The sequence below is a fragment of the Crinia signifera genome, chromosome 1 (assembly GCF_055691185.1).
Source record: "Crinia signifera chromosome 1, ASM5569118v1, whole genome shotgun sequence".
Taxonomy (NCBI): domain Eukaryota; kingdom Metazoa; phylum Chordata; class Amphibia; order Anura; family Myobatrachidae; genus Crinia; species Crinia signifera.
Genome location: NC_139217.1, coordinates 327281567 through 327302349, shown reverse-complemented (window position 1 = coordinate 327302349; position 20783 = coordinate 327281567). Strand labels below are relative to the sequence as shown.

General features: G+C 42.6%; 1 protein-coding gene and 2 gene segments (V, D, J or C); all 3 read left to right on the top strand.

Annotated features, from left to right (window-relative positions):
* Positions 1-8903, top strand: part of LOC146081217 (uncharacterized) — a 67016-nt gene extending 58113 nt beyond the window's left edge. The window contains exons 6-11 of the mRNA XM_083189318.1: positions 645-929; positions 2138-2476; positions 2559-2846; positions 3327-3656; positions 4267-4430; positions 8251-8903. Coding sequence (XP_083045444.1) covers positions 645-929; positions 2138-2476; positions 2559-2846; positions 3327-3656; positions 4267-4430; positions 8251-8259 — 1415 coding nt within the window. The 3' untranslated portion in view covers positions 8260-8903. The remainder of the gene's footprint in view (positions 1-644; positions 930-2137; positions 2477-2558; positions 2847-3326; positions 3657-4266; positions 4431-8250) is intronic.
* Positions 1-20783, top strand: part of LOC146081239 (Ig heavy chain C region, secreted form-like) — a 198084-nt gene that overhangs the window by 58286 nt on the left and 119015 nt on the right.
* The window catches only part of LOC146081229 (immunoglobulin heavy constant gamma 2-like), a 170518-nt gene that overhangs the window by 58716 nt on the left and 91019 nt on the right, over positions 1-20783 (top strand).

Genomic DNA, 20783 nt, shown 5'->3' with positions numbered 1-20783 from the left:
CCCTTGAAATCCCCGGCAGTCCTTGGTGGTTTTTGGACACACACACAATCTACTCACAATCCATCATACAATCAGTCATACAATCCATCTGCTGCATGATTGTGTACACAAGATGTGCACACAATCTGCACAATCTGCATACAATCCATCATACAATCAGCCATACAATCCATCTGCTGATTGATTGTATGATTGTGTACACAAGATGTGCACACAATCTGCATACAATCCATCTTACAACAAATTGAGATTGTATGATTGGGTACAATATCTTTCTGATGTATGGCCACCTTAATGTGTCAAAAACCTTGAACACTGCAATTTTTACTGAGTTTTGGTTGCATTTTGCTTTTAGGGCATTCCACTCATAGTGAATAAACAATGTAAGAAATACACATAAACATAAGGTACACATGCCATAAAGAATATTAATATCTCTCGTTTTAAGACATGTATCAGCATTTTAAAAAAAAAAGTAAAAAAAAATACTTTGGAAACATTTAATGTTTGATAAGTATGGTCATATACTTCAATAGTAGACCATGCTGACATGACATTTTTCTTTTTTCCCGACACTAGCCTTACCAGGCAGACATGGAAAATAAATTATGGTTATTATTTCATTTTTTTCAATCCCCTGCTAGTGCCTGATGGCGACATATTGAAGCCATCCTTCAAGGACCTTTTTCATTATAAGAATGCAACGGTGTCCTGTAAAACTAATGTTAACAGCACTAAAATGCAATTGTCAATGAATGGACTGCCAAAACACAGCAAAGAGGCACCTATTACATATAACAACATGACATGGAAACAGATCACAGCACAAGTCACTCTGGAAGAATGGAAAACAACTATAAATGTATCCTGTATATTACAACCGGCACAGACAGCCCTTCAGAACAAGCTGAGCATTATAAGGACAGACAGTAAGTCACCATACTATAAAGTATTTTATGCATGTCTCCAGGGAAGATGTATCAAACCTCAGATAGAGAAAAAGGGCCCAATTCAGACTTGATCGCAGTACAAATTTGTTCTCAAAATGAGCAAACCCATGTGCATTGCAGGTGGGGCAGAAGTAAAATGTGCAGAGAGAGTTACATTTGGGGGAGTTATTTTGTTTCTGTGCAGGGTAAATACTGGCTGCTTTATTCGTACACTGCAATTTAGATTTGCAATTTAGATTTCAGTCTGAACACACCCCACCCAAATCTAACTCTCTCTGCACATTTGCCCTGCCTGCAGTGCACATAGGGCCTTATTCTAGTTCACTCTTTCTGACAAAATACTTCTAAGATGGACAAAACCATGTGCACTGCAGGGGGGCAGATGTAAAATGTGCAGAGAGAATTAGATTTGAGTGAGTTATTTTGTTTCTGTGCAGGGCAAATACTGACTGCTTTATTTTTACACTGCAATATAGATCTCAATTTGAAGAAAAACCCCACCCAAATCTAATTCTCTCTGCACAAGTGACATCTGCCCCACCTGCAGTGCACATGGTTTTGTCCATCTAAGAAGGAATTTGTCAGAAAGAGTGAACTAGAATAAGGCCCATAGTTTTACCCACGTTTAGAACAAATTTGTCCTGCGATCAGGTCTAAATTACGCCCAATATGGAGTAGTCATCCAAACAACCAATCTGCTTCTGTCATTCCAAAGATTGTGCTAGATGAATGACAGAGCAGATTGGCTGCTTTGTGCTCTCCACTTTATCACTCTCCAAGGCTTGATACATGCCCCTATTATGTATTCTTTTTCAGATGTTTAGTTGCTTGGTGTCATTTACACAGCAATATACAGATTTCAATCAGCAATATACGGGTTACAATAGTAACAAAAGATTATATTTCCTATATAAGGTAAACATTACAGATCATTATGATGAATAAAAAGGTTTGCATGGCAATTTTCACACCAATTTTGATAAATTCACTTGGCACTCAAAGGGTTAAAGAACAACACAATTATGTATATTGTCTTATGTATATGAAGAGAATATGAGGGATGTCACTTTTACTTTTGCTCTCCCTAAAAAAGTCACAACAATGATGTTTGAGCATATTTTAGCTGGAGTTTATCTGAGAAATGTTTTCACATTCAATAACAATATTTATATAAAAATGTTTTTCAGAACCAGAGGACATGAAGGCCCCAGTGGTATATTTACTGCCTCCAGCCTATGAGAGCGTGATTACGAAGGATCTCCTGACTTTGGTCTGTTTGGTGCAGGACTATTACCCAGAAGATCTCTTTGTGACCTGGAGTATCAATGACTCTTTAAACATGCAGAATGTTGAAAGCTCCAGTTCTGTCAACTGCAATAGAAATACAAAGCGCTGCTCCACCACCAGTCAGCTGTCCGTGCTGAAGAGCGAGTGGATAAGAGGCACCAGTTACTCATGCCTTGTAGCCCATATCTCTTCTGATGAATTTATTAAGAGGAAAATTAGTGCACCACTCAACAAATCAGGTAAATATATTCCTTATTTCATATTCAGTAAGCAGATAATTATTATCCACACTTATATCAAAAGAAAACTTTTGTTTTTCAGAAGATTCTCCTGTGGTACCTGAACACTATATACTGAAGCCACCCTTCAATGACCTCTTCCTTACCAAAGCTGCTGCAGTCAAATGTGCAACCAATATTCTCAGCAATGACCTACGCTGGTTAGTGAATGGAAAAGAAATGAACACATCATGGCAAATACATGAAGAACAGATTTTGCAAAAGAATTCAACATGGGTTCAAAGCACAATACAAATCCCCTGGGAGGAGTGGAAAAACATATCAGAGCTGTCCTGCAAACTGAATAATTCAGTAGAACTCCACCTCTCAAGTAAGTTGTTATCCCAACCTACATCCTAGTATAAAGGGAGGGAACAGGTCTTTGGATGCCCTCGGCAAACCAATATTAACTTCCAATTGCCCCCATTAGACTGGGAGTGGGGTACTAGGCTGTGACCTCATAGTCTGGCTCACCATTCCTTACCCAATACCAGCATGGAAGAGAAGCAGTTGGTGCCTTGTCAGGTAAGAAGACACCTCCTGCTGCCCCTTTGTCAGTACCTTGGGTCCTAAGTACTGCCATATATATATATATATATATATATATATATATATATATATATATATATATATATATATATATATATTAACATAGTTGTAATAATATAGTTAATCAGGGGTATAATAATAGAGTATATAGCATTGCAGCTGGTTATAAAAAAAACATTGAATTGTATTTTGAAATAATTTTGAAATAAAGTTTAACCAGTCACAATATCAGCTGCTCACTGTAATATAATCGTTTCCACAGATCCAAATGTGACAAAACAACCAAAAATATATGTACTACCACCGGCCACTGAGAGCCAGGATGAAGAGGATCAGCTGACACTTATTTGTTTGGTGAAAGGATTTTACCCAGAAGATCTTTTTGTGGTCTGGAAAACCAATGACACCATAATCAAGCAAGATGTTCCCGACCCCAAAGATGTCCTTTGTGACCTTAAGAATCAGCTTTGCTCATTTGTTAGCCAGTTGTCCATCCTAAAAGGACAATGGCTTGGAGGAATGGGTTATGATTGCCTGGTGGCCCATCTTTCATCCAAAGACTACTTCAGTAAACACATCAGCAAACATAATGGTAAAGCTGCTACTATCACTAATTTCAACTACCATCATTTTGTTTATTTTAAATTGGGCTTATGTATGCTTACTGTGTTTAATCGTGTACACATTAAATGTTGAATTAAAGTCTGAGTGTGTGAATCTTTGATGTTTCATTGTGGTCAAAGGTCTGTAGCATTTTCCGGTCTACTTTGCTGGCTATATGTAAATATGTGTCTGTGCAAAGCGAAATAATCCTGGTAACATCCATATTAGTCAACATAACAAAAAACAGGTAGGGTACAACAGTAAAGCCTTGAAAATTGTAATTAGAATACACAAAAAAAATGAAATACATAACGTTCATAGAGTTACATGAAATGTGCAAAAAAAATGTTAAACAATTTATAGCAAAATATTCTGACAAAATGCAGAGAAATCAAAAGGTCTTATCTTATAAACTGCCTTGTGAGAGCCAGATCTGTCCAAAGCCTCTGCATTTAGATTTTTCTGTACAATGAACAGTCAGCCCACCATGTTAGTAGGGCCACTGCGTAACTGGTTGGGGTGGAGTGGTGGGAGGCAAACAGTCTCTTCCTGCGCTCTCATGAGAGTAACTGTAACAATAATGGTGAATAATTCCTTAGTTACAGATGGACTCTCGTCTACTCGCATCCCCATGGTCTATGAAGATCTTGGAGAAGACCTCAGTGAGTCAGAAGAGATCAACAATGTGTGGACGACAGCATCTACCTTCATTGCCCTATTTTTGTTAACATTGATCTACAGTAGCTTTGTCACTTTCATTAAGGTATGATATTTTATATGCCATGTTAGGTTGCATCACAAAAAGTCACAAAGTATATTTTATATTGTTAACACATTTTTGTAAAATATATAGGGCCAGATGCACTAAGGTCCATATTCTGGTTCAGCCGTAAAGGCAAATTCCTTCTCAAATGGACAAAACCATGTGCACTGCAGGTGGGGCATATATTACATCTGCCCCCCCCCCCCCCCGCCCCCTCCTTTGCAATGCACATGGTTTTGTCCATTTGAGAAGAAATTTGCCTTTGCTAATGAACAAAAGTGCCTAAGCTTCAAAAGTGATAAAATGGACAGTGATAAATAGAGACAGGATTATATGCATTTGCATATTTGCATATGCATTTGCATATTTTGCCCATTCTCACTGGTTATTGCATATTTTACCTAAAATCTGGTGATGGTGCATATTTTAGGCCCAGCCCTCTTCCCACCCGCGAGTCACAGCACTGCTTTGCCCTGCTGCTGCTGGCCAGGTAGTGGTAGAGTGTGCAGGCTGGGGCAATATGTGCGCAGAGTGGGGAACCTTGGATGTACGCTATGTCTGACACTGCTCTAGGCTGCCAATCCATGTTGATAAAAGTCAGTCAGGGCGGATGCCATTACGAAGCTCTTGAACCTTTGCCTGCCCCTGGCCTGGGACTTTACACCAAGAGATAGACTTCTGCAGCAGAGGAGGCGGGCGAAAGGGTTGTGACATCACGCGGCGCAGAGAAAATGCTGTGTCACAGTGAGTATGCGGTGCAGGGAGGAAGCCTTCCACTGCGCCGCCCTCACATGCTATGCTGACATTTGATCCATCGGCGCTGGAGATGAGGGTCTGTGCAGTTGATGCAAGAAGAGCTTTGGACGCTGCAGTATGCTGTAGCAGCCAGCATCCTGACATCTGCAGATGCTGTGGGCCTATTTTTGAGGTTTATTTGCTAATCGTATGCTGATTTTTAAATAAATAAGTTAAAAATTACTTTTTTATTATTTAATGTAGCATATTTTAACACTTTTTATGCATATTTTAAGTATTTTTCATGCATATTTGCATGCATATTTCAGGCTTTTTTTGTTGCATATAATCCTGTCTCTAGTGATAAACAACCAACCAATAAGCTCCTGCCTGTCATTTTTCAAACATACTAAGAGGTCTGTCAGGCTTGGGTAAAATTTGGGTGGGCGTGGCCACGCCTCAGGGATAAAAGGAGGGAAAAGTCAGGGTAGAGCATGAACTTACCCCCTAGCCCCGCACAGTAACAGGTAGAGGTAGTAGCAGAACTTGTGAGTTGTGAGCCCAGATGCAAAAATATAATTTGGGCCCCCCTCCTCCACTCCAACCCAAATTCACAATGTGCAACATGGCTGTTGATGACAGGAAGAGGCACAGGGTGTCAGAGAGAGGCAGAGTGTGACAGGGAATAACAGTGGGTGACAGGAAGAGAGCGACAGGGGCAGCAGTGGGCCTCTTAGTCCTCAGGTGTACTGCACCTGCTGCACCAATTGTAGTTCCACCTCTGGGTAGAGGCTCAGCAGCCTCTCTCCTGCCCAGCAAATAGCAGTGTGCGCTGAGCTGACAAGATGAGAGCTCATGGAGCTGCTGCAAGGTAAGGGGTAGGGGGGGGGGGAGAGAATCTGGGTCACAGACGGGCCCATGTAATCAGTATGCAACACAATCCTCTCTCTCGTTGCCAGTCATGGCATATTGTTTTACAGAGGAAAAAAACTCCAGAAAAAAAACCATTTATCTTAGCAATTAAAAGTTATTTCTTCCAGACAGAAAAGCTAATCTACATGACATTTAACTAAACTTAAAAAAAACACATAATTTATAAACTATTAAACAGTGAAATAGCAAATTACTAAACAAATGGCTGGTAATCAAACGTATTACATAGGCATAATTTTGTGATCATTTCATTCAGTGTTTCAATTAGCGCCATTCAAACTAATTCCCGCTAAGAAATGTGATATTGATATAAGTTATAATATAATGTAAGAAAAATGTATATGAAATATGGTAAATTAGTTGAATAATAAAAAGGGTTATCCAACCAGTTCTGTCACAGCCTCGTACTACAGGAAACATACAACAACTCCGTAAAATCACGTCTTGCTAATATTAAACCATTTCCTTAATAGGGTGTGGCACAAGCTTTAACAATGTCAACATTAATCATGTTGAATAAAATACAAGGTGAATGTGTGGTGCGCTATTATCAGCAGCTGGCAAGGGGTAGTCACTCCCCTAAATAGAGGTAAATATAGGAAGAAATTGCCAGCGCTGGCTGAATATTATTTCAGACGGTTCAAGATAAAATAAATAATTTATTAACTATACTAAAGATAAATGCATAAAGAAATATAAACATTTAAAAGAATGAATAACACAATCATAAAACTTAAGTTTTATGATTGTGTTATTCATTATTTTTTATTTTTATATTTCTTTATGCATTTATCTTTAGTATAGTTAATAAATTATTTATTTTATCTTGAACCGTCTGAAATATTATTCAGCCAGTGCTGGCAATTTCTTCCTAGAGTATAGTATATTAATCATGTTGACACTGATGTAACAACAATTACCGTAACTGTAACCCTAATGGTAATGTTGAAATTTTTACAATTATCAACATTTCTAATGTCAATATTCTGTCAATGCTAGCATTTTACACGCTTCAACATTTATTATATTGAAATTTTAATTTTGGGATTCTCACCCTGCAGCTACCAATATTGTGAATGTCAACTTTGTAATCAAAGACATTAGAGCGATATTCAGTTGTTTTCAACAGAAATTCAGCTCGCTATCCCCAAGGGTGGTGAGCTAAAATGCATGAATGCACGGTTAAACCTGACCATAATGAGTGTGATATGCTTAAAAAAATAGATCAATTGAATATCGCCCCAGGATCTCATGTCACTTTAGACAGGAGATCAAGCGCAATATAACATATAAATATCACCCTTAGACTGCATACCCTTTAATTGGTGCATAGTTTGTTTTTGTACAGATTGTTAATTAATCTATTTTAGCTTATACATGTACAATTATTTTTTTCTATAGCTTCAATTTATCCATAATACCACAAATTTAATTTGTATTTATATTGAAATAAAAGCAGGTACCCACCTTCATTTTAGAAAAATCTATTTGAATTGCAATAATTGTAAAATCTGATATAAAATTCTAAATTCATCAGAACCGTATAACCAAGGCCAGAGCAAAGCATCTCATCACCCCAAGCGGGGGTGGGGGGGCGGCGTCCCGCTGCTCACCTGCTCGAGGTGGGGGGTGCGGGCACCTCCCGCCGATAGAACCAGGGGGTGGGAGGGGGTGCGGCAATTGGCGCGGATGACGCTGAACGGCCCCAGGGGGGTGGTGGTGTCGCTGTCAAACTCCAGTAGGAGTAGGGGGCGATGGCTTACCTGCTCCCTGATGCTGGGTATAATAATGCCTTCTTCCTGCTCCTTGGGCGGGATCTTTCCTTCTGTGACGGCGGCAGCTTGCTGCTGCGCAGTACCGCCCTCCAGTGGCCTGGCTGATAACTACTATTTAAATGTAAAGTCACACTCAGCCATTCCTATGTACTGTACCAGACATTTACTTTTATTGTCATACTAGTGCTAGATGTTGCTGGCTGATTGATTGATTGATTGATTGATTGATTGATTGAGGGACACTTAATATGGTTAATATGAATGCAATGTAAAACATGCTTTTTTATTTTTTATATGCTTAAAATATTTATGAAGAGGGAAGTTAATTGTCTTTTATCTTTGTGGATTTTTATTTACAAGTAATATTCTTGTTCTAGGTTAAGTAATCAGCAAGAATGAGACATACTGTATCTCCATCTCAATCCTTCCCTTCTGAAATGATAGCCAGATTCTGCGTCACTTACCCTGCATGGCTGATGAGTGAGTTTACAAGCTATGAATCAACCATCAATTGAAGCCATCCCTGAACTGATTTATGGAGGAACTGTGCTGATTTATGGAGGAACAGATCTAGCACCCAGAACTTCTCTATACTTGATCAGCAAGTGCAATGGACATTAGCCTTCTATTGACAAAATATATACAGTATTTGTAGTTAGTAGCTAATTAACTGTGTAATCAAGTAAACAATGCAGTGTGCTCCATCCTTTGGGACAAATGTGCTTATAAACCGCATGCTGTGCACGATTAATAGTTATGTGTAAAGAGAGATATAGATTTGGAAAAGGCCTCCTAGTATTTGTTCTACATACCGAAGACTCCAGTATTTTCCCCAGATGCAAAATAAAAAAATGCAGTCACACCCCATTTATTGTACAAAGTTACTCGCTATTTTGTTTTGCTCCTAACTTAGAATCAGTCCCAATGCATTAACAGCTTTATTTTTTATTTTATTTTTATTTGTTATATGAATTCATATAAAAAATGTTTTGTAATAAAGGATTATATTTCCTATATAAGGTAAACATTACAGGTCATTATGATGAATAAAAATGTTTGCTTGCCAATTTTCACACCTATTTTGACAAATTCCCTTGGCACTCAAACGGTTAAAGAAAATTGCTCTATTTAAATATTTTTTTTAGCTATGGGGCCCTTTACATATATTTATGAAGAAAGTAAGTCTAACCCTGTAAATTTTACAATGCTGCACTGTTAAGTAATACCCCTTTTACACCAAAAATCCTGGATCCGACCCGGCATTTGGAAGAAGGATCCAAGCCGGGTCGGATCCGGGATTTGTTCCATTTACACTGCGGTGCCCACCCGCAGTGTAGACAGAGGCGGCGCTTGGAGATGTCATCATCTCCAAGTGCCGGGACCGTGATGATCCCCGCCGGATACACTGATCGCCGTGCTGGGGGCAGCCCAGCACCAAGGTAAATTGATGGCCTACCCCCAGCTCCCGTGAACCCCCCCAGCCATTGTTCGGGAGGTGAATGGATGCCGCACACAGGCATCCATTCACCTCCTCCGCTGCCGCCGCTGCTGTCTGCAGACAGCAGCGCAGGTCCGCAGGTTGCACGGCCCGCAATGATGTTAATGGGAGCCGGGTCGGATGAACCGGCGTACCCATTTACACCGCCCTCTTCCCAGGTCCTGGCCATGTTCTACCCAGGTTAGGACCTGGGTAGAAGTCCCGTGTAAAGGGACACAGCTTGTGACATTTACGCCGCCGAAGACCTGGGGTTTTGATGCGGTGTAAAAGGGGTATAAGATTAATAATCATTTTAATACAGATGCTTTCTGATACCCCTTTTACACCAAAATCCCTGGTCGGACCATGATCTTTGAACACGGGAGTATCCAGGGTCAGACCCAGCTTCATACCCCATTTACACAGCACTTCGACCTGAGACGGACCTGGGTCTGCACTGTTTACACTGAACCTGGGTCAGCCCTGCTATTCCCTATGATTGCCAGGGGTTGCCAGGGATTCCATGCTGTTACCAGGGGTAATTCCATGCCCCTTGCCATAGGGGCTTACATGCTCATAGCCAAGGGGGATTACATGTTCATTGCCAAGGGGGAGTTCATTTCCCGGCCAAGAGTGTCTCCAGCTGACACAGGGCCAAATGCTCTAAGCTTCGAAAGTGATAAAATGGAGAGTGATAAACACCCAGCCAATCAGCACCTGCCTGACATTTTTCAAACACAGTCTGTGACATGGCAGGTAGAAGCTGATTGGCTGGCTGTTTATCACTCTCCATTTTATCACTTTTTATTTATTTACAGTTTCTTATACTTTTGAAGCTTTAGTGCATCTGGCCCAAAGTGAACTGTGACAAATTACAGCTAGAGCCACTGTCTCTATCTTCCTGATAAGGAGCAGTACCTGATTCCCTCCCATACCATTATTACTCCCCCCCCCCCCCCCCCCCCCCCACTGAGCTATATACTGGTGTGTGGCTGCTGAGTGTAGGTAAGGAGGGGGCCTGGCGAGGTCAAGTTAGGGATGGCCATCGTTGCCTTTGCCATCGACGGTTGCCATTGATGGTAAAAGTGCAACTGACCATCGATAGTGTATAAATATTCAATGGACGACCATTGATGTTTTTATATATCGATGGTCCTCCATTTTCTTTGATTGATTGGCCTGTAAGCCAATCAAAATGCAGACACGGGGCTTCACGGGTGCCGGGGGCGGAGCTATGCTCCGTGTCCTGACACCTTGGGGAAAAAGCAAAAACTAAACTATTCGTTTAAGCTTGCATCGATGGTGGGAAACCATCTGGTTCTCCCCCATCGATGGCAAAACTATTCGACATCGGCCATAAACCATTGATGATTTCTAATCATCGATGGTCGATGGCCATCCCTAGGTCAAGTCACTCATACAAGTAGACGTGTCTGACAAGTCTCTGCTCCAGGAAGTGTCTGTCTGGCGATGGTCAGTGCAGCAGCAGCCGGATCAGGAGTATGGAGAGCGGGGCATACGGGGCGGCTAAGGCCGAGGCCGCTTTAATTTGAAGCAGTGCTGTGAGTACTATACACACTCCTTTATGGCCAGCGTGGCTGCCAGTACCTCCCCTGGACCCCTGATTGGGCAGCGATTACTGGGCTGACTGCACAGCCGTACTCTGATGTCCCAACCCGTGCTGGGACCATTTACACCGGCCTCTACATGGGTCCTAACTGTACTGTAAATGGACACGGGTTGATCCCATTTACACCACCGCAGATCCAGGTCTGACCCGCCTCTGACCCAGATTTTTGGGCGGTGTAAAAGGGGTATGATACATCTAGCCTTGATAAGCTAAGATGCCTGGTGTGCCTGGTCCAGTGCAACTCTGCTAGCGGTGTGTCTTTTGTGTGGAAAATACATCTTAGTCACATGCATAAGGAGACTGATGATTAATTTGATATTTTTTTTTATATATGACACATTTTGTGTGACTGTTCCTGTTTACAGAGCCACTTGTATAGGCAAATAACTGAGGCTACTACATTGTAGCATTTGTGTACATATTCAGAGACTTAGTTGCATGTAGTTAAAATGACTCATGCAAGCTGGCATGCCAAAAGGGGCTGTTTGGCGAGACTGCAGCAACAATGTATGATGAGATATCTGTAGCTGTAGTCAGGGCTGGATTAAGCCTTCAGAGGGCCCAGGTCACTTTAGACAGGGGGCCCCTCCCACTTGCATTACTGGCCGCAAACTGCACGGGAGCATATTACACTGTCAAAACAGAGTAAAGGCAATATAAACTTGGTCAATGGGTAACTGCAGTGGAGGGGGGGGGGATAAATATAAATATATATATATATATATATATATATATATATATATATATATATATATAACCACAGTAAAAGCCTGTGTTTGTCCCTCTGTACATTACTCTGTGGGAGCCCTGACAGGCTCAGTACTGCCTCTGATTAAAAACCTTACCATGCTGAGGTCGCTGCTGCTGCTGTCCTCCATGGGCCTGAGAAGCATATGATGAGCTCCACCAAGTAGAGCTCAAGCACAAGCCTCTCAGCCTCTGACCGCTTGTGCAAAGTCTCATGGGACTTAGTCATCTCCCAGTAATGCACTGCAAACTTGTGCAGTCAGTGTGCCCCAGCTCCTGATGCTCAGCATCATTAATCATTGCCACACTGGCAGATAAAAAAAATATATTTTGTTTTAAAAATACATGCCAATCACATGGGGCCCCTAGATACTGACCCCCTGAGGCCTCCCTCCCCTTAATCCAGCCCTGGCTGTAGCCTGTGAAGGTGGTACTGTAGTATGCTGACACTTAGGTCCTGATTTTATTTTATTTATTTTTATTTATTAACAGTTTCTTATATAGCGCATACATATTCCGCAGCACTTTACAGAATATAGTTGAACATTCACATCAGTCCCTGCCCCTGTGGAGCTTACAATCTATATTCCCTACCACATGTACACGCACACACAGACAATCTAGGTTAATTTGTTGGGAGCCAATTAGCCTACCAGGCTATTTTTAGATTGTAGGAGGAAACCATTGTACCCGGAGGAAACCCACGCAAGTACGGGGAGAATATACAAACTCCGCACAGTTAGAGCAATGGTGGGAATCGAACCCATGACCTCAGCGCTGTGAGGCAGTAATGCTAACCATTACACCACCCATACTGCCCCCTGATTTGGAGTCAGGTGCAGTGGTGCCAGTGTTAGTGTTTTGCAAATACTGTTACAGTAGTGGTATACAGTAGTGTGTGAGTGTGAAAAGACTAGAGTAGACTGACATGCACATTTTCGATGCGCCATCAGAAGGAAGGGTTTTCATTTATGGTGAGGTAGTAAAGGTATGCAACTCACTGCCAGAGGAGGTGGTGATGGCAGACACAATACATACATTTAAGATAAGGTTGGACAAGTACTTGATGGATAATAGCATTTAGCTATAATCAACACAGTGTGGTCTAGTGAATAAAAAAGTAGGTAAAATAAGGCCACCACAACTCAGTAGTTAAGCCAATTATTGATCAAAAGTATATAATCCTGGGGGAAATTTTCACATCCATCCAGAACATACTCCTTAATGAGTCTTGTTAGAACAGGTTAACCTTGATGGACGAATATTTTTATTCAACCTTACTTACTCTGTTACTATGTATGTATGTATGTATGTATCAAGTCCTGCACAGCCCCATACTTGGTGCAGATTTAACAACAGAGTATGGTCTACAATATGGTCTACCCCCCAGTAAATTTAAAACGTATCAACCCTGCTTTATCCCTCCGCTTGCCGCCGCCAGCGGCGGCTCTGTGCCGGGACCCGTTGATCTATTTGTCTGCAGTCCCGGCGCTCCTCCTGCTGCTAATGAAAAATGACTCATACAAAATGGTTGCCCCTAACAGTAGGTCACAGTCTCCTCTAGCATCCTCAAAAACTGTCTGCTGTAAGGGGATAGACATTTTGGGGGAAATTTACTAAAGGAAATTTGTAAAAAAAAAAGGTGTATTTGTATCCAGAAATACACTTATTTTTGACATTTACTATCCCGAAAATACGGCAATTCGTATTCATATTGATAGCACATCAATAGGAATACGAATTGCCGTATTTTCGGGATAGTAAATGTCAAAAATAAGTGTATTTTTGGATACAAATACACCTATTTTTTTTACAAATTTCCTTTAGTAAATTTCACCCTTTGTGAGGGATATTTTTCATTAGCAGCAGGAGGAGCGCCGGAACCGCAGACAAGTAGATTTGCAGGTCCCGGCAGCAGTGCAGCTCAGTGACTACACTTACTCAGCACCTCCCCACCACTGCAGGGTCTGCGTGGCTATTGTTACGCCACTGCTCCTGTTCACCGTCCAGGATTGCCTTATACATACCAACCATGCATCTCAGTTGGAACTCTGTGCACAAGGACTCTGGACGCATGGACTGTGAAACTTAGACACATGTGCTATAGACTATAATCAGTGAACTGCATCCACCATAGGCCCTAATGTCATGTAGATGTAGAAAAATGCTTTTTTCCATTAGCAAATTGTTTATATGTTATTGCTTTCTTTTATTTGCTCCTCATTCCAAATCCAACCCAACAGAAACCCCAAGTTATAGGAAACTCCTGTATAGCAAGAAATAGCTGTGGTGTGTCATTATACTTTCTGGTGATCAGTACTTATTCTGGATGGTTCTCACACTTTATACTGTTACATTTGTTTTTTTTTACAGATTTTTTAATGTTGATGCTTCTGCTTTCTAATAAAAGACTTCTCATTTTAATAATTAAGTGAGACATAGAACTACTTACAGTAACATATGGAATACATACTTTTAATATGTAAAAAAGAGGCAGCAAAAAAACTGTAAAGAAAAGGGAAAGGGTAGACAGGACAGAAACCAAGGGTGAGATTTAATAGGATGAGAGATTCAGAAAATGAGAGATTTGGGAAGAAATCTCCAGGGTTTTTTTAAAGCGGCAACCATTTACACTGCAAAACCAGGTTGATTTTGCAGTGTAAATGATTGCCGCTTTAAAAAAACTGGAGATTTCTTCCCAAATCTCTCATTTTCTGAATCTCTCATCCTATTAAATCTCACCCCAAAGGTTTTTAACAAGGTCCAGGAGGGAGACATTCTTTAAAGGAAGAGAAGTATCAGAACAGGAGGACATGTACTGATACTGGAGGGAGGTTCAGAGGAAATTTAAGGAAAAAAAATACTTCACAGAAAGGATAGTGGATAAGTGTAATAGCCTTCCATCAGAGGTGGTAGAGGCTAAAGGTACCCACACATTTAAACCTTTTCTGTTCAAAAAAAGGAATTTGCCAGAAGGAGTGAACCAGACTAACCCCCTATGTTTGAGATATGTGCGATGTACAAACATGGGAGGGGAATAAAAAGGGGTAATGGTTTACGTATAGTCGGAATGTCAAATTGTGTAAAGTATGTAAATAATACTATAGCAGTAACAGAAAAAAGCAACAGTGGACATGCATTACTGATACATTTTTTAATGAACCATTGTAGATGGAAAACAACTTTGTCTGTAGGTGTATGAAACTCCTGAAAATCGGATTCACCTCCTGGTCCCCCGGAAAGATGGGCAAGTCCCCCACATAGTCAGTGGGGATCAAATGACATGAATCACATAATCATAGCCCTGTCCACACTGTGCAATGCCTATATTACCGGCATTGCACAATTCGTGCTGGTCACTCCCCCAAACATGGATCTTTCCATAAGCTCCACCCCATCCCGACCCATACCCAACATACTGCCTTTTTCAGAAATGGTGATCTAGCAGATGGAAGCAGAAATAGACTTGCCTTCCAAGTCTGTTTCTGCTTTCGATCTCAAAGCCACTGGGCTGTGAATTTGCAGCCCTGCGATTAGAGCTAAATCAGGCCCTTAGTACCTACTTTGTTCTTTGATGTACAGTATAGCTTCATGCCTGTGGTCAGATCCTAGCTGGAGGTAACCACCGGCGTAGGGGCTGACTGGTAGGTGAACTGAGGTGCCTTGATGAGGCTGTTATGCATTGACAGGAGGCACCCAGGACAGTTAGACTAGAGTCTTTATTATGCTCAAAGATATAAACAGGAACGTTAGATGGTAAGACTTGAGTGTCGATATCACAATAAATAAGACTTGAGTATTGATATCACAATGCAACATCGATGGTGAACAATAGCTGCAGTGTAGGATACTGATGAAGTTAAATATATGCAGTATGCATATATAACATAGATAACAGTTGGTGCAGTGTATAGACACTGATGAAGTCCAAAACATACATTCAGACACAATAATGCATATTCAGATGACAGGATCAATGTGATACTGACCCCTGTTGAGAGATACAGATGGTGCTGGGTTATGATGGAGAAGCACCGATGGTGGGGAGCATCGATGGTGGAACAGCGATGGTGATGAATAGTGAAGGTGGATCACTGATGGAACAGGAGTATCGATGGTGGAACACCAATGGAGCAGGAGCATCGATGGCGGAACACTGATGGAGCAGGAGTATCGATGGTTGTGAGTATCAATGTCGGAATAACAATAGAGCCAGGCAAACAGCACGCTGGAAATGCACAGGACCTTGGAGGGAGCATGAGGCATATACGTATAGTTCACTAAGTTTACAGTCACTATATATTATGTTACTGGTTTATGTCATTTTACCGCAATATTGGAATATCTGCTGCACTTTCATGTTTCGCAATGTTAAACACTGTTGTTTACAGCGTTGCCAGGACGAAGTCCCCCGGCTGGGCTTAAGTCACATCCGCCGGATACCGGAAGTGCGGTCCGGCGCGTAGGAGACGGAGCTGCAGGGGCTGCCGCATGGTCAGACGCTATTGGAGTGGGGTAAGGGTAAGATATTGTATTTAATTGTAAACCCTGTTTGGGAGTGATATAGATAAATATACTTATATGTATGTGGACTACTATCTATATGTGTTTCTTGGAGACTATAATAGAATGTATTTGGTATGTCCCTCTCACAGAGAGAATATTATAAGCAGATCTTTTAGTAGAAAAGGCTTTATGGCTACCTATAAGTGAGAAAGAGGTGGTAGAAGGGAAACACCCCTTCATTCTCTACAGTGGATTCGTTTATACAAATGAAAGAGTTAAGGGAATGTGCCAATCTCTTTACAGTTGGGGGAGATATTTCAGAGCGAACTGATTGTACCCGAGAGAGAGTTAAATAAAGTTGGCATGCGCATGGGCTGTATTTCAGTTGCCCGCTGAAGATGAGTTTATAAAAGGGGAAGCTGGGGAAGTTTCTGGAGCTTTTTCTCTCTGATGAGAGTGGTGAGAAAGAAGCAGCCTGCTGCTGGGTGAAGTATTAACTGTTGCCGCGGGGATATGACATGGCTACCTCCGTGTGACACAGAGAAGCTGGGGAGCTGAAGAAAGTGTCAGCTTACCATAGAAAGGGGGTGGTGAGTTCTGCTCCAGACCCTCCCATATTAGAAATTAATGGAGGGACATCCCTCACTATATACACGGAGCAGGAGCATTATATATATTGCTGGCCATACTGTGACACTGAGGCCCTTATTCTGATTGGTGCGTACTTTCCCGAATTCTTTCGGATCGTGTTTTTTAGCCGTCTGCGCATGCTTGGGGAACGCCATGCGCATGTGCCACGCATGGTCTCCGTACTTGTTCTCACTAATACCGTACAGAAATGTGCACCGCAATCACTCGGCCAATATGGGCGTGTTATGGGCGTCATGCGGAATGACACAGGGGCGTAGTTTCAAAGTGGGCTAAACTGGCCGGAAACATGGGCGGGCACGGGGGAGTACACTTATTTTGGTAGGCGTGCATTCGGATAGCACGCCGAATGCACTCGAACAAAAAGGGAAGAAATGTGCGGTGTCCAAAAGGCTAGTATTGCTTAGCGGACACCACTCGGTCATGCGCTAGGCAATCGGAACGCCTAATCAGGACGGACGCACCTCAACCAATGTCAGCTGAACACAATACAATCACCTAATTTACTCATTACTTGTAAATTACACGCTTCTCACTGCTTCAATTGAAACCAATGCACCTTAAATGGACCATTACTAAACACACACATATATGCTGCAGTTTTCACACACTTTTACACTGCAAATAATGAACACAACTTAATATTAATAATACTAATACACATGTCACTTCTGCATGTATCAATTAATCCAGACATTTGGGGGGCAAAAATAACATTTATTAAATCAACGTAGAAAATATTTTCAAAACCATCACAAAATAAATGGTACCATAACAGGACTAAAAGTAAATAATATATAATAAATAGCCACAGCAAAATCATTAGGAACACATCAGGTGGCTTCACAACAAAAGTAGAGCACCAACACTTCAAGTACAGCACACAGTAATGCTAGCCCAAACAGGGCAACAGGGGAACCAAACATGACATTTGAACCGCGGGCAAATGTGGTGACCCTCGGCACGGAATTTGACACAGGATGCTGACACACACAGCTCAATGGAAGATTTGGGAAGACATAACGGTGGAGATTAATGGGGACACAAGTTCATTTGCGGGCACGTTTGCCCCTGGCAGGCTCCTTGCCACGTGCAGCAGCTCTTCGGCCTCGCCCACGGCCACGCTCAGATGGTGGGTCACGTGGAGCACATGCTGGGGAGGGGGGGGATGTTCTTCCCCCTCTGGCAGCAGGGAGTGATGATGTTGGGACTGCACCAGAAATGGGTGACATTAGGACCCTATTGCTGGTAACTAGCTCCACCATAAGTTCATTATGGCGGAGGAGGAGTTCATTTTGCCGCAGGGCTTGATCAGCCAGCACCTGCAGGCTAGCAGCAATAGCCTGCTTGCTCGCAGCAATACTCTGCTGGCTGGTGGTCAAACCCTGCAGCACCTCCTCGGCCCTACGCACCCGCTCTGATGCCGACTCTCCCTGCTGCACAATATTTTCAAGCACATGCCCCCACGTGGACAATTCAGCCACGGACATTGCCGCCTGCTGCTGCACGGGCCTGCTACTGGGGCCAGGTGGCACGGACTCCACAACCTCCTCAAGAGATTCTTGACCAAGCGGTGGGGATGCTGTTGAAAGAGAAAATACCAATTACCACACATTCCATGCAAAATTCAAAACATCTACTTATGGCCTGGCAAATAATTACCTTCAAGCGTAGAAGCCATCACTTCCGCTGGGGACTCGCTGTCTATGGTGCTCACCCCCCGGACCTCCTCCACTGCAATGCAGCACTCGGCCATCTGTTCCAGGGGGGTGAGCTGCAGCTTTGAAGGCATGGGGCCAGCCCCAGAGGTGTGGCTGTGTTCCCACCACTGGGTCAATTTCTTCTTGAGGTTGCCTTTGAAGTCGTGCCACCTGCAATCAAAGTGTACATATTAATACATGTCACTCCTCATGTTTGCTGTAGCACCCATTGCAATCTGAAACATAATACAACATGTGCCTACTGACACCAAACTTACATTATATTCATTTTGAAAAACAACCCTTAGAAGATACAACCACAGTCACCCTACAATAACTATCAATTCAATGTCATGGCAAACATGTCTGTGCCTCCAAGCAACGTGACCACCCATTGACCAACTCCATCTAATATTGAATGTAAACATTACTGGACTTGTACTGCTCAAATGTAACACACATGTACTTGCCTCTTCTTAACGTGCTCCGCCTCACGAACTTTCACGAACCGTTATCTCCTCCCAGATCTTCCATCTCCTTGTGCGTGTCAACTTTACCGGTGGGCACTCGATCAAATCCCGTGCCCGGCTCACCAGGATGGCAAGCTCCTGCGGTTCATATGCCATGTTTCTGGTGGTTGGTTCCTCTGTTGCCCGATTGCGACCACGGCCACTGGCACTGCCACTGCCACTGGCACTGCCACGGCCATGGCCACCGGTTGCTGTACTTGAAGTGCTGGCCAGGCTACTCTGTTGGGAAGCCACCTGCTGTGTTCCCAATGATTCTGCTGATGCTGAGGATGGGCCAGCTGCCGATTGGCCTGATGTTGATGGCCCATCTGGCTGCTTTGGGTTGAGGGGGACATAGGTGGTGTTGGACTCCATGCGGGCCAAGAGGTTCTGCACCACCTGTTCTTCCTCTGACTCTGAGCCAGCCATGTTTGCAACAACTGTTTGCCTTTCTAGGACAACTTTAAATACTATTTCTGTAATTGGCGTTAATCAGCTGCAACCTGCGTTCCGTACGGCCGCGTTCCGTACGGCAGCGTCAACCGTGCGGCGCATACGGCACGCCCCTTGGTGTGGATAAATATTTCTCAAAAACCTGGCAAACTGAGTAAGTCTGATTTAGTAGCTAAATGCAGATTTGAACACCAATGACCAAATAAAACTGAGGTCACACATGAAATGTATATTTGAATGTACATCTGTACTGTGCACTTGTTTGGTATGTAGTACAACTGACACTACCCATTCCATATGTAAATCCAGTCCACCACTTAGGCACAAGTAATCAGTGCTAGCATCCAAATCACATGTGAAAGCACTCCAAATTCAGGCTGGATGCTAGCTACTTTTCATTCCACCTCTGTAGTATGGGCCAGTAGAAGGTAAGTGTACACATGGCAGCATGGCCTAATTTTGGGAAAAGGTCTGCCACTATTTGCTATGTTTCTGCTGCATAGCTTTCATTATAAAATAGCTGTTTAGTACCTTGTTGAGTTAGGTGTAAGTGTCTAGTGATGCAGACTATTTCACCTGTTGCTTATACCCATGTTTGGTGAATGTTATAGATTATATATAATGTGTTTCCATCTTATTTTACACTGTCTGTTTAGGATGGGTGTGCGATGCAATGGGTTAGCCGTCTGTTCGGGCGCATACACGCTGTTAGTGTAAAAATGAACAATAAAGTTAATACCAAATATCACTCTGATCAACCAATGACAGCACATGATTGTTTGATTTGTGCCATTGCTAAGATGGCGGCCTATGGCAGAGTAGCACCTTTCTCGCCAGCGGAGCTGAGGACACTGGTCTCCGTTATGGAGACCAGGCTGGGGCGGGCGGGCCCATTTATAACCAACCGCCAGAAGTGGAATGCTTATGCGGTGGCCCGCCGCCGCATATTCGCACGTACGCAGGTGCGGCGGACCATCGCACAGCTGGAGCGGCGGTGGTCCGACTTGAGACGTCGCCAGCCGGATTTGCTCCAGCAAATCAGGGCCAGCATAGGGAGATGTGAGTGTTTATACATTAAATGGCCATTTGTACATGATTGCTTACATGACCTTATTTAAGGCAATAAGGTCACCAGCCTGATCATGAGTGAAACATGGCATACACTATATGTGTGCTACTTCCTGTTTGACACCCTGTAATGGTGATAAAATATGTCATTGTGTAGGATTAATGTTTGTGA